The sequence below is a fragment of the Morone saxatilis genome, unplaced genomic scaffold (genome assembly GCF_004916995.1).
Source record: "Morone saxatilis isolate NCDOM2014 unplaced genomic scaffold, NCSU_SB_2.0 Contig18, whole genome shotgun sequence".
Lineage (NCBI taxonomy): Eukaryota > Metazoa > Chordata > Actinopteri > Moronidae > Morone > Morone saxatilis.
The window spans coordinates 24360345-24372892 of NW_023339740.1; the positions used below are offsets into that span (position 1 = coordinate 24360345).

Here is a 12548-nt window from a genome sequence, read left to right on the forward strand (position 1 = left end):
TAATTACAACTAAAGTCTCCTAATTTCACTCTCTCTCCTGTAGCTCTCTACACTGGCAGTATGTCTTTACAGAAACTATCATGACTTCCTTCCCAATATAACCACATTATTTTCAAAATGCTGCAACTTTTCTTTGTTAAATTACCCTTTTTCATAATATTTTGATGTTTTTCTGAAAAATTTCTTTCATAATATTGATTACTTTCACAAAATTACAACTACAGTCTCATGACAACTTTCCTCAAAGTGTTATAGACTTTATTGCCTTGATGTATTATTTTTTTTTAAATAGTTTTTATTAGCAAAAACATAAACTAGATTTCCCCAAATTGCAGGCGAGCTTATTCAAAACTTTACTCTCAATATATTACATTCTCAGAATACTGAAACCATATTCTTGTAACCACTTTATTCTCCTAAATTCATCGTTATAAGCGTTGACTTTATTTAAAGTACAACTTTATTTTAATCATATACATCATAATATTTCATCTTAAATGACCAGTGTGGAGGATTTAGTGGCATCAAGCAGTGAAGTTACAGATTAAAACTAACTTTTAACACCGCTGGCGTTTGTATTTGACGACCTCGGAACGAGAACAGGCTGTGAAATGTGAGGGAGAAACTACGGTGGCCACGAAACCTGTGAAGCATCTAGAGCCAGTGTTTGATTTGTCCATTCTGAGCTACTGTAGAAACATGCCAGCCTCCATACAAGGCGACTTGGGCGTCTGTCGACAAAGACGCTTCAGTCTAAGGTAACAAAAACACAACAATCCTTATATTCAGGTGATTTTACACTAATGAAAACATAACTATGATTATAATATTTAATTTCTGCCAGTAGATCCTCCTAAATGTTACACACTGGACCTTTAAGATACCACAAAGCAGTCGATGTATGTTTGTTATTTGTGTGAAGTGACCCTTTATAACACTTTCTAGGAATCATACCAACAGTCTTTTTTTTTTTTTTTAATCATTAACATTCAGATGACCTGAACCTGAACTCGTCCAGTTAAGACAATTGCGCTGTTGTAACTGCTGTAACTTGACTACAGTCAACACTTTGCATTGTAAATCTTTTTATAACATTATAAACAAACTATAGCGGCTTAGTTCAGAATCTGCAGATGTAACCGTTTAGACGAAATATAAATAAAAACAGGCACAATATGCAAAAGCAAGAAACTAATTTCTGCCTTTAAAACTTGTTCTCCACATTAAATCACCACAGGTTCTCTTCAGAAGCAGCAACATTGAACACCCACTCGGCACGAGGCGCCGTAACAGTAGAAGATGATGTCGGAGCAGCAGCCACTTCAAATAAACAGGTTTTTATTATTAACTGTCAGGAACAAAAGTTTGATCTGATTCTCGTCAGTCACCACCTTAAAAGCTGTGATGTCATCGTGTGACCTCACCTCCTACACATTCAGTCGAGGTGCACCTGTTCAGCATCAGCAGGTACGTTTTGGAGGAAACGCAGCGTCACCCAATGTTCAGTTATATTAACGGTGATTCGGGTTGAGTAACGGCGTCCATCGGCCACACAGGAAGGAGTGTAAATAACCGTAATGGTGGCAGGTTGTTTATTTTGAAAGGAGAAGTCTGGTTATTGTCAACACATCCAATAAAAAGACCAAAACCAACAACTTTTGATGACTTGTTGTCTATAAAAGGCTTAGATTTTACAAGATTATAATGGAGTGAAAGGACCACTGACCTTAAAGGTACAAGTCTGGTGATATTCTGCATTATTTTCAACAAATCCCACAAAAGACCAAAACAAACAATGAACTGATCCACTAACAAGTGTTGTCTGTGTATTTAAAGCCTGATAATCTTATTCCTCGGTACCAGAGCTCCATTGTTGTCCAAAAACTATTAAAAACACATAAATGAGGCACATTGTTGCACTGAGTGTCCCTTCATTACCATGAACACACACAACACACACAGTATTTGGACTCACATACACATTCCTGCTGCCAGAAGTAGAACAAAAAAAAGTGGATTAATCCACTGCTGAAAATAGTCCCCAACAAATGCATTATTTCTTCCTGATTGAATAATGTTTGCTAAAACCTATAGTAACCAGATGTCTTAGGAAATTACTGAGTCGGAACCAATGAGTCGGGAAGTCAGAAACCATTAAACAACAAAAACTGAAACATTGTTGGTTTTGGTCCTTTCACTGGATTTGTTGGTGGTAGAAGAAGAACGAGAAGTAACAGAAAGCAGAAAGACGACTGGCGGAGTGATCTGTCGCTCTGATCTGATCGGAGTATTGATTCAAAACAGTCACAAGAAGGACAGACGTGTTCACTTTACGCTGCTTTACTTTCAAACCTGAGCTTTGTTTCTATCAGCTGCAAATTGTTGGAAAACCTTTCCCATTGGAGTTCATTCTTGACCTCATAAGGCCTACTTGCTAGCTTCCGTACTTTTCATCTGCATAGCTCTTAACACTAGAAGGTGGACCTTTGAGTTTAGATATTTTATATGTGAACAGTTCAGATTTTGGCTATCGTGTCTCTCCCTCTGGTGCATGACGTGTCCTAATCTATTTACAATGAAAAGAATAAAAAGTGTAGAGGAAGTCAAACTCCATGAAGCGTTAGCCAAACTATAAACTTCATAATGAATATATTAGCAAACAACATATGACAATAAGCGCGCACACACACACACACAATCCCCAACCCAGACGTGAATAACGCCCAAAAAGATCCCATGTGCAGAAACGAGTGATTTCAGTCAACATTGGCAGTGAACATTCTGATATGTAACAGAAAAGTGAAACAAAGTCGACATTAAGTTTCCTCCAAAACCGCATTTTGCTGATGTGAAACAGCTGCACAGTTCTGAGTAATGTGCAGAAGATGAAGTTGTTTTAAAATCATATACATGAAGAAAAAAAAAGGAGGTTTATAAATGTGTCAGAGCAGGATTTTTAACTTAAAAGAGAAGCACAGACACCGTAACAGTTTGGTATTTACAATAGCAAAAAGGTGAAAGTTATGCAAATATTACAAAAATTATAACCATGAAAAGCAAAGAGTTTGATTCATTTCCTATACATTTTCTTTGCACAAGAACAGTTAAAACACACTTAAGTTTCTCTCCTCGAACATACTGAGTAGCACCTGTACTCTCCTGAAATATTTGCTGTGTAACCATGAGTTTGTCAGAAGAATTATTATTATTATTATTATTATTATTACTACTATTACTGGGGCAGAAGATGAAACTGGTACAAATTCAATTCTGCACTGGTGAAAAAAAAAAAAAAAAAAGAGAAAACAATGACAGTAATACTCCAGTATCTTAATATATATTATTTGTCCTCACATTCAGTTGGCAGAAGCACATACGTTACACCACGTCATCCCCTGCATCTCTACGTGGCAAACAGAGGGAAGAAAAGATGAGTGCGACTAACAGGAAGGGACAGAGTCAGTAATGGCCGGCGTGTCCTCAGTGAGGAGCTGAACTGAGCACTGAACAAGGCTTGATTTTGAAAACGAAAATGTGAAGATGGCAGGCAATCTGGTTGCAAACACTGACACAGTAACGCACCAAGTCAAAAAAGGAAATGATCTGCAGGAGAGAAAAGAGACAGTCCGTCACTTTTTGCAAGCAGGAACAACAGGAGCTCTACACACAGTGGAAACACATTAGTGACAGGAAGATGAAAAAATGATGAAAGGTTCGGTGAAACTATAAAAGAGTCAAAGGTTTCACTTAATATCTCAGAATTCAGACTTAATATTTCATCATTTCAATGGGTAAAAAGTTGAGTTTTGACTCATTTTTACACAGCATCTCATTTTCATCTCAATATTTCAGTGTCATAACTTTGCCTTAGTATGTTATAATTGTTATTCAGTATATCTCATACTTTTGACTTGGAGGTGTCGTACATTACAGTTTTTCAGCCCCAAACTTGTGACATACTCACATTTATGACATCAATTAAAAACGTTTCAGTATACATTTTGACTTACTCGCTCGTTTTCACTTGGTAAGTCATAATAAAGACTTGTATCTTATTATTTATTATTTTTACGTAGTATCTCCGAATTTCAACACATCATCTCAAACCACGTTTTTTTTTTTTTTTTAAACTTCGTATCTCATAACTGTGACTTGGAAAACATTCAATCAAAGCTGGAAACATGTGTGTACTTACCAATGCAATCCACAGCACCAGGTACTCGTCGATAAAACTATTGAAATACTGATCCAGGAACAGTAGTCCTGGTCCCAGGAAGGCTAAATCATGGAGATGCATCTCACTTTTAGTCATATGTGCTACCTGCGGACACACAGAAAGCACAGTCAGCATCAAACAACACAACTGTTTAAATCTGTTTTATCAGTATGTTGAATGCTGAGCTACTTCCTACAACATTTGTTGTGATGACAATAAAGTTTACTCAAACTCATGATAACTAATGTGGTAAAAACAAGTTACTGCAAACTGAAAATAAAAATGCAAACAAGTTCAAAAGTCAACAGGTGAAATTAGAGAAAAGCGATGTTCCACTGTCTCCATCAGCTTGTCACTAACTTTGTCAACTACCTCTTATTTTCAATGATTTCTAACATCAAGTTCTCTTGTTTCACATTGTAAGAAAAGTTTATTTAGTTAATGTTGAAACTGTTCAGTATTTAGTTATATGTTGCCCAATCACAGCTTACACTCTGTTAGTATGAGGTTTTTTTTCTGCCAGATTTGAGGAATTTAAACCGGGTGAAGCTGAACAAAGAATTCAGCTTTGGATTTGTTTGAAGGTGATTTGTTTGATGAAGCTAGGCTAATAGTTTCCTTCTGCTTCGAGTATTTGTAGTAAGCCACATTAGACACATCCTGGACCCCAACAGTGGAGAGACACAGCAATGAGTCTGAATCTGTGTGTACAAACTGAATACTGAAGTTTCTACATTTTCAAGTTTTTCTTTCTTATAAAAAAAAAAAAAGCAGGTTTAACTTACAACTAATTTATTGGTGATTTTGGCCGAAACGAAGCCAAACGCCAGGATATATAGACACGGATGTTTCTCAAAGAGCTGGACAGCAGACTTCTTGTATATCATCATCGCCAAAATTATAACGGAACCAATATGTAAGACTGGAGAGAGGACGCTGGTTCCCTGAAGACAGAGACACACAATAAACACACAGATGGTTAAGGTCAGTAGAAACATACAGGAGAGCTGCTTAAAGTCCCATAATAATTAGCAATGAGTGCTCCATAGCATATGATTCAGAGCGGTGGTGCATTCAGACACTGGCTGTTTGGCTAACTAACAGAATTAATGTTAATTAACTACAGATAATAAAATCTTAAAATTGAGAAGCCTTCTTACAGCTCTGGTAACTGTTGGCGCCTCTGGATCAAACCACATACAGTATTCATAACAGTCAATCAGGTTTCTTATTTACAAATAATAATAAGATGTGCCACAAGCCCTTTGAGGCAAATTCATTGTTTGTAATTTTTGGCCTAAATAAATAAAACTGAGGTGAGAAAATCAGTCAAAAACTGGAAAAATACCAGTAAAATTACACATAAATTAAAAAATATCTGTGAGCTCTGGTTTGCTAACACTGAATTCCAGTGACAAATGTCAGCTGGTAGCAGTGTTACTGTTATAACTGAGAATACACAGGTAGTAAGAAATGAACTGAGTGTTTCGCCAAACCATCAACAGGTCACACTGACGTGGCTGAGAAACATTTGTATGTTGATTTATCTGTGATAAAACAATATCCTCCCTCTTTGGTCACCAACTCATCAGGACTTACTGCTATTGTGGATCCGTTTTTGCCCACACCTCCCGTAAAAATAACTCTGAAGTAATTGGTGCAGGAGAAGATGGCTCCTAAAAACGTGCAGATGGCAGGAACCATTTTCATCTGGATATTTAGGATCGGAATCTAGGAATAAAGACAGTAAAAACACTCAAATTAAGGACAGATAATGAAACACTATTACATGGATAGATTTTTCTGATCATACTACTAATCCAGCTATATTTGTAATTTGTGAGTTCATTCACCTTTACATCCACAATGAAAGCATCATGAGTATTGTTAGAGGATTGTAAACACGTTCAGAGTGACACTCTTTCTGATAACAGTTACAGTAAAACAGTCAAAACAAGAATGTTAGAGCAGCATTTTTAAAATACCAACATAAACATCACTACACAATTATGTTATCACCAGTCTCATTAATCTCAATCATTAAGAATTAGAACCGATCACAATTACCAGTGACTGCCAAAAAGCAGATCCTCCCACGGCGGCCAGCAAATACATGATTATAATGAAGATTTGCACCTCAGTCACATCAATGCTGAGTGGGAGGAGAAAGCAGAGAGTTCACAGTGAGGATTAGTGACCAGCACACAGTCATCCTACAGCCTTCTTCCACAACACACTGCAGGACATGGAGCTGAAGGGACGCTGTTGTGTTCGTCGCCACCACACAGTTATTTATTATTTATAATGGAGGTTAAAGATTAAACAGGAAAGTCGCTGCATTAAAGATGCAATCAGTAATATTTCACCGGCTCTTTGAACGAGAGGTCGTCCCCCTCAGTGACGTCTGACATATGTTAGTGGGAGACACTAAAACATGAGAAGTCACTGCGCCCGCTTGCTAAGAAATCGTTCCAGCACATAAATCCCCGTAAAACCACCAACTGTTGTTTTTATATTTCCGTTTGTGTACAGATTTAACATCTGAGATACGTTTTAATTAGAGAGCTTTAGAGGTGTTGGTAGGGGTAGTTTTGAACCAGGCTTGCCATTTCCCCCTGCTTCCTGTGTTTATGCTAAGCTAACCACATCTTCAACACCTCACTGTAAGAAAGAAAAATGTTAAATGTTTCCTTACAGCAACACATATAACCTGTCTGGATATCTACAGCTACAATTACATATTTTCATTATCAATTAATCTTGTGATTATTCTTTTTAAATTGCATTTTATTTCTGATGATAAAACATCAGAAATAAAATGAAAATGTCTTAAAAATTTCCCAGAGCAAGTAGGAAATGGTTTGCAAACAGTCCAAAGCCCAAATATATTCAGTATACAGAGATATAAAAACAGAGAAACGCAGAAAATCCTCTTTTTAGTTAGATTTCCTCCACAACATTTTCCAAACAATCAGGAGGCGTCACATTGTTCCTCGTCCCCGGCGGCGTTTGGAATTAGCGTTTCGGGTGGAGACCATGCAGTTAGTTTGATACTGAAAGAGTTGTATTTTACTGACTGCACCTTTAAGCAGAACAGACTGTGAATTTAATTCTCCATGTGACTCCATAGAGGTCAGCGGTCACTGTGGAAGGAGACAGCAGTGAGCCATGCAGCAGCAGCCAGGAGGTTTACCATCATGTTCCACAGGCAGGGACCCACAGTGGCTGTGAGCATCTGTAATCCTGCTAGACAGATCTGCACTTCTGTTATGTCAAATCTACACACAGAATACATCCACATTTACTGCAGCACCACTGCACACGGAACTGCTATCATCTGATCAAATTACTAACAATACAAGTATAACTAGATGCTGTTTTTAATAAATAAAGTGAACAAAATGTGTTTTAGATTTGATAAATTCACTTTTCTTGTTATTCAACCAAAAAGTGTGTCACTGAATTTGGCAATATACTTAAGTAGAGCTGTACAATTTATCAAAATATATTAAAACAATAAAAAATATATTAATAATAATAATAATAAATAATGTTCGTCGTCATTTTAATTGTTTTTTCAGTGAAGAGGACAATTGCTCTATGTTTAATGTTTTAGGTAGACGGATTAAATTCTTGGTCTAACAGAATCTGACTGGGTGGGGGATTAAAAGTTTTTATCTTAACACAGAACCACAGCAACAAAAAACAAAGAAAGAAAGAAGAAAAAACAAGAAAACACCACAAACACAACACTGAGAAGCACAGAGCTGTTTGGCAGCTGTGACGCTGTTGAACCGCGCTCGGTGGACATAGAGAACAATCACACATCAGTCCCGGCTGTAGATGAAAGGTCTTAATCTTGTTTACTTATTTTCTGAGCAGACATTTCCTGATTTAAATCGTCACTCTGTGAATCCTATGGGTTTCTGTGTTCAGATAACATTAAATACAGATGCATTTGAAGGGCTTTTATCGGAATCAGTACTGAAACTCAGGTCTTGTTTTGAACTTTAACTCCTGAGACGAGCAAACTTAATATACAAATAGCTGGAAATTATCTTCTTGCTTTTAAAAAATAAAACAAGCAGCTTCTGTGGACTCACATGCCGAAGCGCAGTGTTCCTGACACGTATGTTTGCCAGTGGGCACAGTAGAACATAAACATCCCGGCGAAGCAGCAGAAGAACATCCAGTCTGGGTTCGTACCCATCTGCACGGCTATGCTGGTTCCCAACACTACGAACACTGTAGAGACAAAGGCATGAACACGGGTCGTGTTAAAAAGGGGCTTCAGATTCACGGAGACGCAGCAGAACGGCGTTGAGCGGGTACAAACTGACCAGTGGAGAGGGAGTCACAGCCGTGGTCAAACAGCTCGCCCAGCGGAGAGCTGCTATTGGTGCGTCTGGCTTGCTTCCCGTCGATGGCGTCCAATGACTGGTAGATAAACAGACCCACAGCACATAGCAGGTACGCCCAGAGAGGAGCCTGAAACACACACACACACACACACACACACACACAGGGGTCACTCACTCACCTTGAAACTCAGAATCGAATAAGCTTCAGGTTCATAACTCAGAACAGATGCTGTACATTTCAATACATATACAGAGTCTGTGATACTGAGACAAAGTCTGCTCAGTCTCTAACTTAAATTTATTTATTTATTGAGTAAACTTCACCAGCATAACAGAACACCAATACATCGCAGCCTAAGTGTCTCATAATAACCCCCCCCCACCCGACCCAAGCTGACATGAGGACAAAAGGTCATAAAGAAGTCCGTGTACTGAAGCAGTTTCCATCGACATATTTCAACGACCTGACGACACCCCGGCTCCGAGGACACTCTCAACAAGGTTTCCCATGCTCAGCTTTGAGGTTAGTTGGTGCAGAATGTGAGATATTACTCAGTGACCTCTCAAGCAATGAATATCAGAAAACATATACAGATACAAATAACCATCAATAGTGAACCCAGATATATCCGCAAACATTGACTATATATTATAAGAAATATATATATATCATGGAGTATTATAAATATGACACCACAACTGAAAAATATACCAATGAAATACAATAAATATATAACCTCATGTCCCACCCCTGACCCTCATCTCACAAATAATAACATATATTTCAGTATTTCTCTACCACAGACACCCAATGACAAATCACAGGTCTGTTGTCATTGTTGTGTTGAAGGTCAGTTCCCAGTAACAGACCTTAAAACAGTATTTGTGTTAACATAACTAAGACCTTCAGGTACAACGATGCTTCACAACGATGACGAACCTGTTCAGTGGCAGTTGGGCAGTAGTAGATGAGCACGAGGGTGGTGAAGACGTTGGTTGCCAGGCCGACGATGGTGATGAGGTTGGGGGCAATCCAGGAGGGGACTCTTCCCACCAACCATTCCCAGTAACGCTGCATCAGAGGCTCCAGTAGGGAGCGTCCAGCACTGCTGTACCTGCAGGGGACGGACAACAGCCAGGTGAGGACATGATGACTTTACACCCCCCCCCCAGGAAGGACAGGACACTATGATGATAACTAACATAAGATGAGTTAAGTGGGCTTTGGCTTTTCAGTGTTCAGAAACTATAAGCAGAGTGGCAGATCTTTTTATTCATAAATAATTTAGGTGATCTCCTCTCCGGTCAAGTTCAGACAGCCTGCAGGTAGTTCTGCAGTTACTGAGTGGAAATGTCAAACAGCTGGCAGGACAGGAATGAGTCATCAACCGTTAAAGTGTCGTAAGTCCAGAAATACCAGCAGTTTGTTTTTTTTAACCGAACTAGACAATCAGTTTATATTGTGCCATTTCTGAATGTCATATTTGAAAAGCACTGACTAACACTGTGTACAGCACTAATGTAATACCTTCATGATATTACATATGACACTGACACGTGAGCTGAAGTGGTCAATCTCTTACAATTCACTGCATTATTTTACTTGATTGTGTTCAAGTTGAAACAAGTTTGAATCTGTGACCACATAAACAGACCTGGAGTTTAATGTCGAGAAAATAAACTATTTAAACCACAGTCACTCTAACAGCAACTAAGTTTGAAATGTCATCTCTTATAAAACACTGAACACATCCAGATGAGACTGCTGAGGGCATTTCTGTACGGCTCCATAAATCACTGCCAACTTACTGTACATAATACTAAATATCCATATAAGGGAGAGTTTTACCGCCGTTCGTCTCGGCCTGTAGAGCTGAAATCTCTGTTACCTGTGCTCCTCCAGTCTCTTGAGCTGGTGTCGGGACAGGGGGGGCGAGGGCAGCTCGATCAGCCTGCGCAGCACTCCGGGGGCCAGCCAGCAGGCCGCCTCCATGCCCATGCCCTGCCCAGGGTCCTTGTCCCGGGCAAGGCTTCGGCGAGAACGCAAGCCCCCCCCTTGCTGCTGCCCCGTCGCACTCATGGAGCCCTGCTGCCCGCTGATCTGGTCCCCGATGGCTCTGGCTCTGCCTCTGCCACTGTCCTGCCGGAGGGGCTAAAGATCCACAGTGGGGCCGGGTGAGGCTGGACAATACCTGGGGAACAGAAACCAATGATATTACAACATAACATAGAAATACAGCAGCGCAAAACCCAGTGAAGCACTTTACTGAGGCTGCAGCTAATGATTATACGGATAGTAATGTAAAGATATATCACGAGGCAGTTCAACTGTGAGACAAATGTGTGAAAAACGAATTGTGGTTTTAAGGCGCGGTGACTTTAGTTTCACTTGTACAAAGAAAAGGAAACATGCATCGTTTTGCACAGTTTATACTAAACACACTAAACCTAAAACAGGTGATTGAGTATCGTTAGATCCCTAATCACTGATCAGATTACTCTTTCCTCAGTTTATTTTAGGGCTGCGCAATATTGTAAAGTCATCACATTCAGATTATTCCGACATATGATTTATGTTTAGTGTGAAAGTGATTTGAGATTTTGCTTCACAAATGTAATTTTCATTGAAAAACTATTAAAATCATGGTGATGTGACGTTTTGGGGGGTTCAACACGTTTTCTTTAACCTGGAGGACAAGACTTGTAGGCCAGGGCACCTCTTCAGCACTACAGCACTTCATTATAACACTGTCACATATTTTAGGTTCATCAAAAACTGCATCTTCTCTGATTTGGATATTAAACTATATTGCGAGTTCAATAATATTTGGATGAACTGTGCAGCCCAAGTTTATTTGTTAATCACCTGGTTATCATTCAGTTAAAACCAAAGCATATTCATTTTACAATAACATAAAACAGACCCACGTTGGAGAAGCAGCTTCAACAATGCCTGACTTAATCAGACTAATCGATACAGGTGATAGATCAGACCTCTCGGGGGCGCCAGTGAACACCAGTGATCAGAAAACTACCCCCAAACGGTCACACGTGTTATCGATAATAGGATTAATCGCGTCAGACGTGTAACGTTGCTAACCAATAAGCAACTGCAGGTCAACAACCCGATATCTTTGACCTGTGAACCAGATATCAACAAACAAACAAACAAACAAACAAACCCTCATAAACAAGAGTTAAACCAGCTGTAAACAACATCTGAACACTGTGTCACAGGAACGTTATCTGCGTTACTGAACTGTGTCTTGTGACTGTCAGCAACACATGAGCTGCTGTCAACAAACAAACAAACAAACAAACATCTGCCTCAGCTGCTTGTTGACCTCACTGCTGGAGATTAGCATTAGCTGGCTGCTACGGAAGACGTGTGTCGGCAGTGACAGTGTGAAGTTATTCGCCTGCTGTTCGGGGTTTGTTCTCTACTTCTTCGCACTTGCACTGTTGGTACCGCACTGCTGGTGTTACGGTGCTGATTCTGACGAGAGACTGTGTTATTGGCTGTTCCCCCGAGAGGACTGCGCCTAGCTGAGGCTAGCTCGGCGAGCTAACCCCAGAGACTGACGGATGTAACCGACTGACCTGGCCGATTAAAGGACGACAGCCGCGGGCAGTCCGAGGGGGAGGTGAGGGCTCTTCCAGCCGACAGACAGGACCCCTCTGTGGGTGGGTGGTGTCGGACTCTTCTCTGTGTGTCCCAGATTACCGGAGGACCGACTGCAGCTGCTGGTGGATCACCGACCGGTGTCACTGTCACTGCGAGCTACTTCACGTTACTTCACGTTAGCCATCACGGAAGTCTCGCGTGAGTTGCTCTTCTTTTAGACAGCTTTGTGCCCTGAGTAATGTCTCACAGGCAGGTCCGCCTCCCTCTTCTCCTCCTCCTCCTCCCTCTTCTCCTCCTTCTCCTCTTACTTCTCCTCCTCTTACTTCTCCTCCTCCTCCTCCTTCTT

At 40.0% G+C, this 12548-nt stretch overlaps 1 protein-coding gene across 3 annotated transcripts; it reads right to left on the minus strand.

Annotated features, from left to right (window-relative positions):
* Positions 1–394: 394 nt before the first annotated feature.
* On the minus strand, positions 395–12376 carry cept1b (choline/ethanolamine phosphotransferase 1b). Of its 3 annotated transcripts, none has more exons than XM_035661377.1 (10): positions 12178–12376; positions 10467–10769; positions 9518–9692; positions 8557–8704; positions 8320–8461; positions 6284–6368; positions 5816–5947; positions 5002–5160; positions 4196–4321; positions 395–3603 (listed from the first exon to the last, which is right to left on the minus strand). In XM_035661377.1, exons 2-10 carry the CDS (start codon positions 10655–10657, stop codon positions 3481–3483), a joined length of 1281 nt encoding a protein of 426 aa, XP_035517270.1. In that variant the 5' UTR covers positions 10658–10769; positions 12178–12376; the 3' UTR covers positions 395–3480. The 3 variants fall into 3 exon arrangements, with proteins under 3 accessions (XP_035517270.1, XP_035517269.1, XP_035517271.1); XM_035661376.1 differs by lacking the exon at positions 6284–6368 and adding an exon at positions 7410–7494; XM_035661378.1 differs by lacking the exons at positions 6284–6368; positions 12178–12376 and adding exons at positions 7410–7494; positions 11922–12057.
* Positions 12377–12548: the final 172 nt, after the last annotated feature.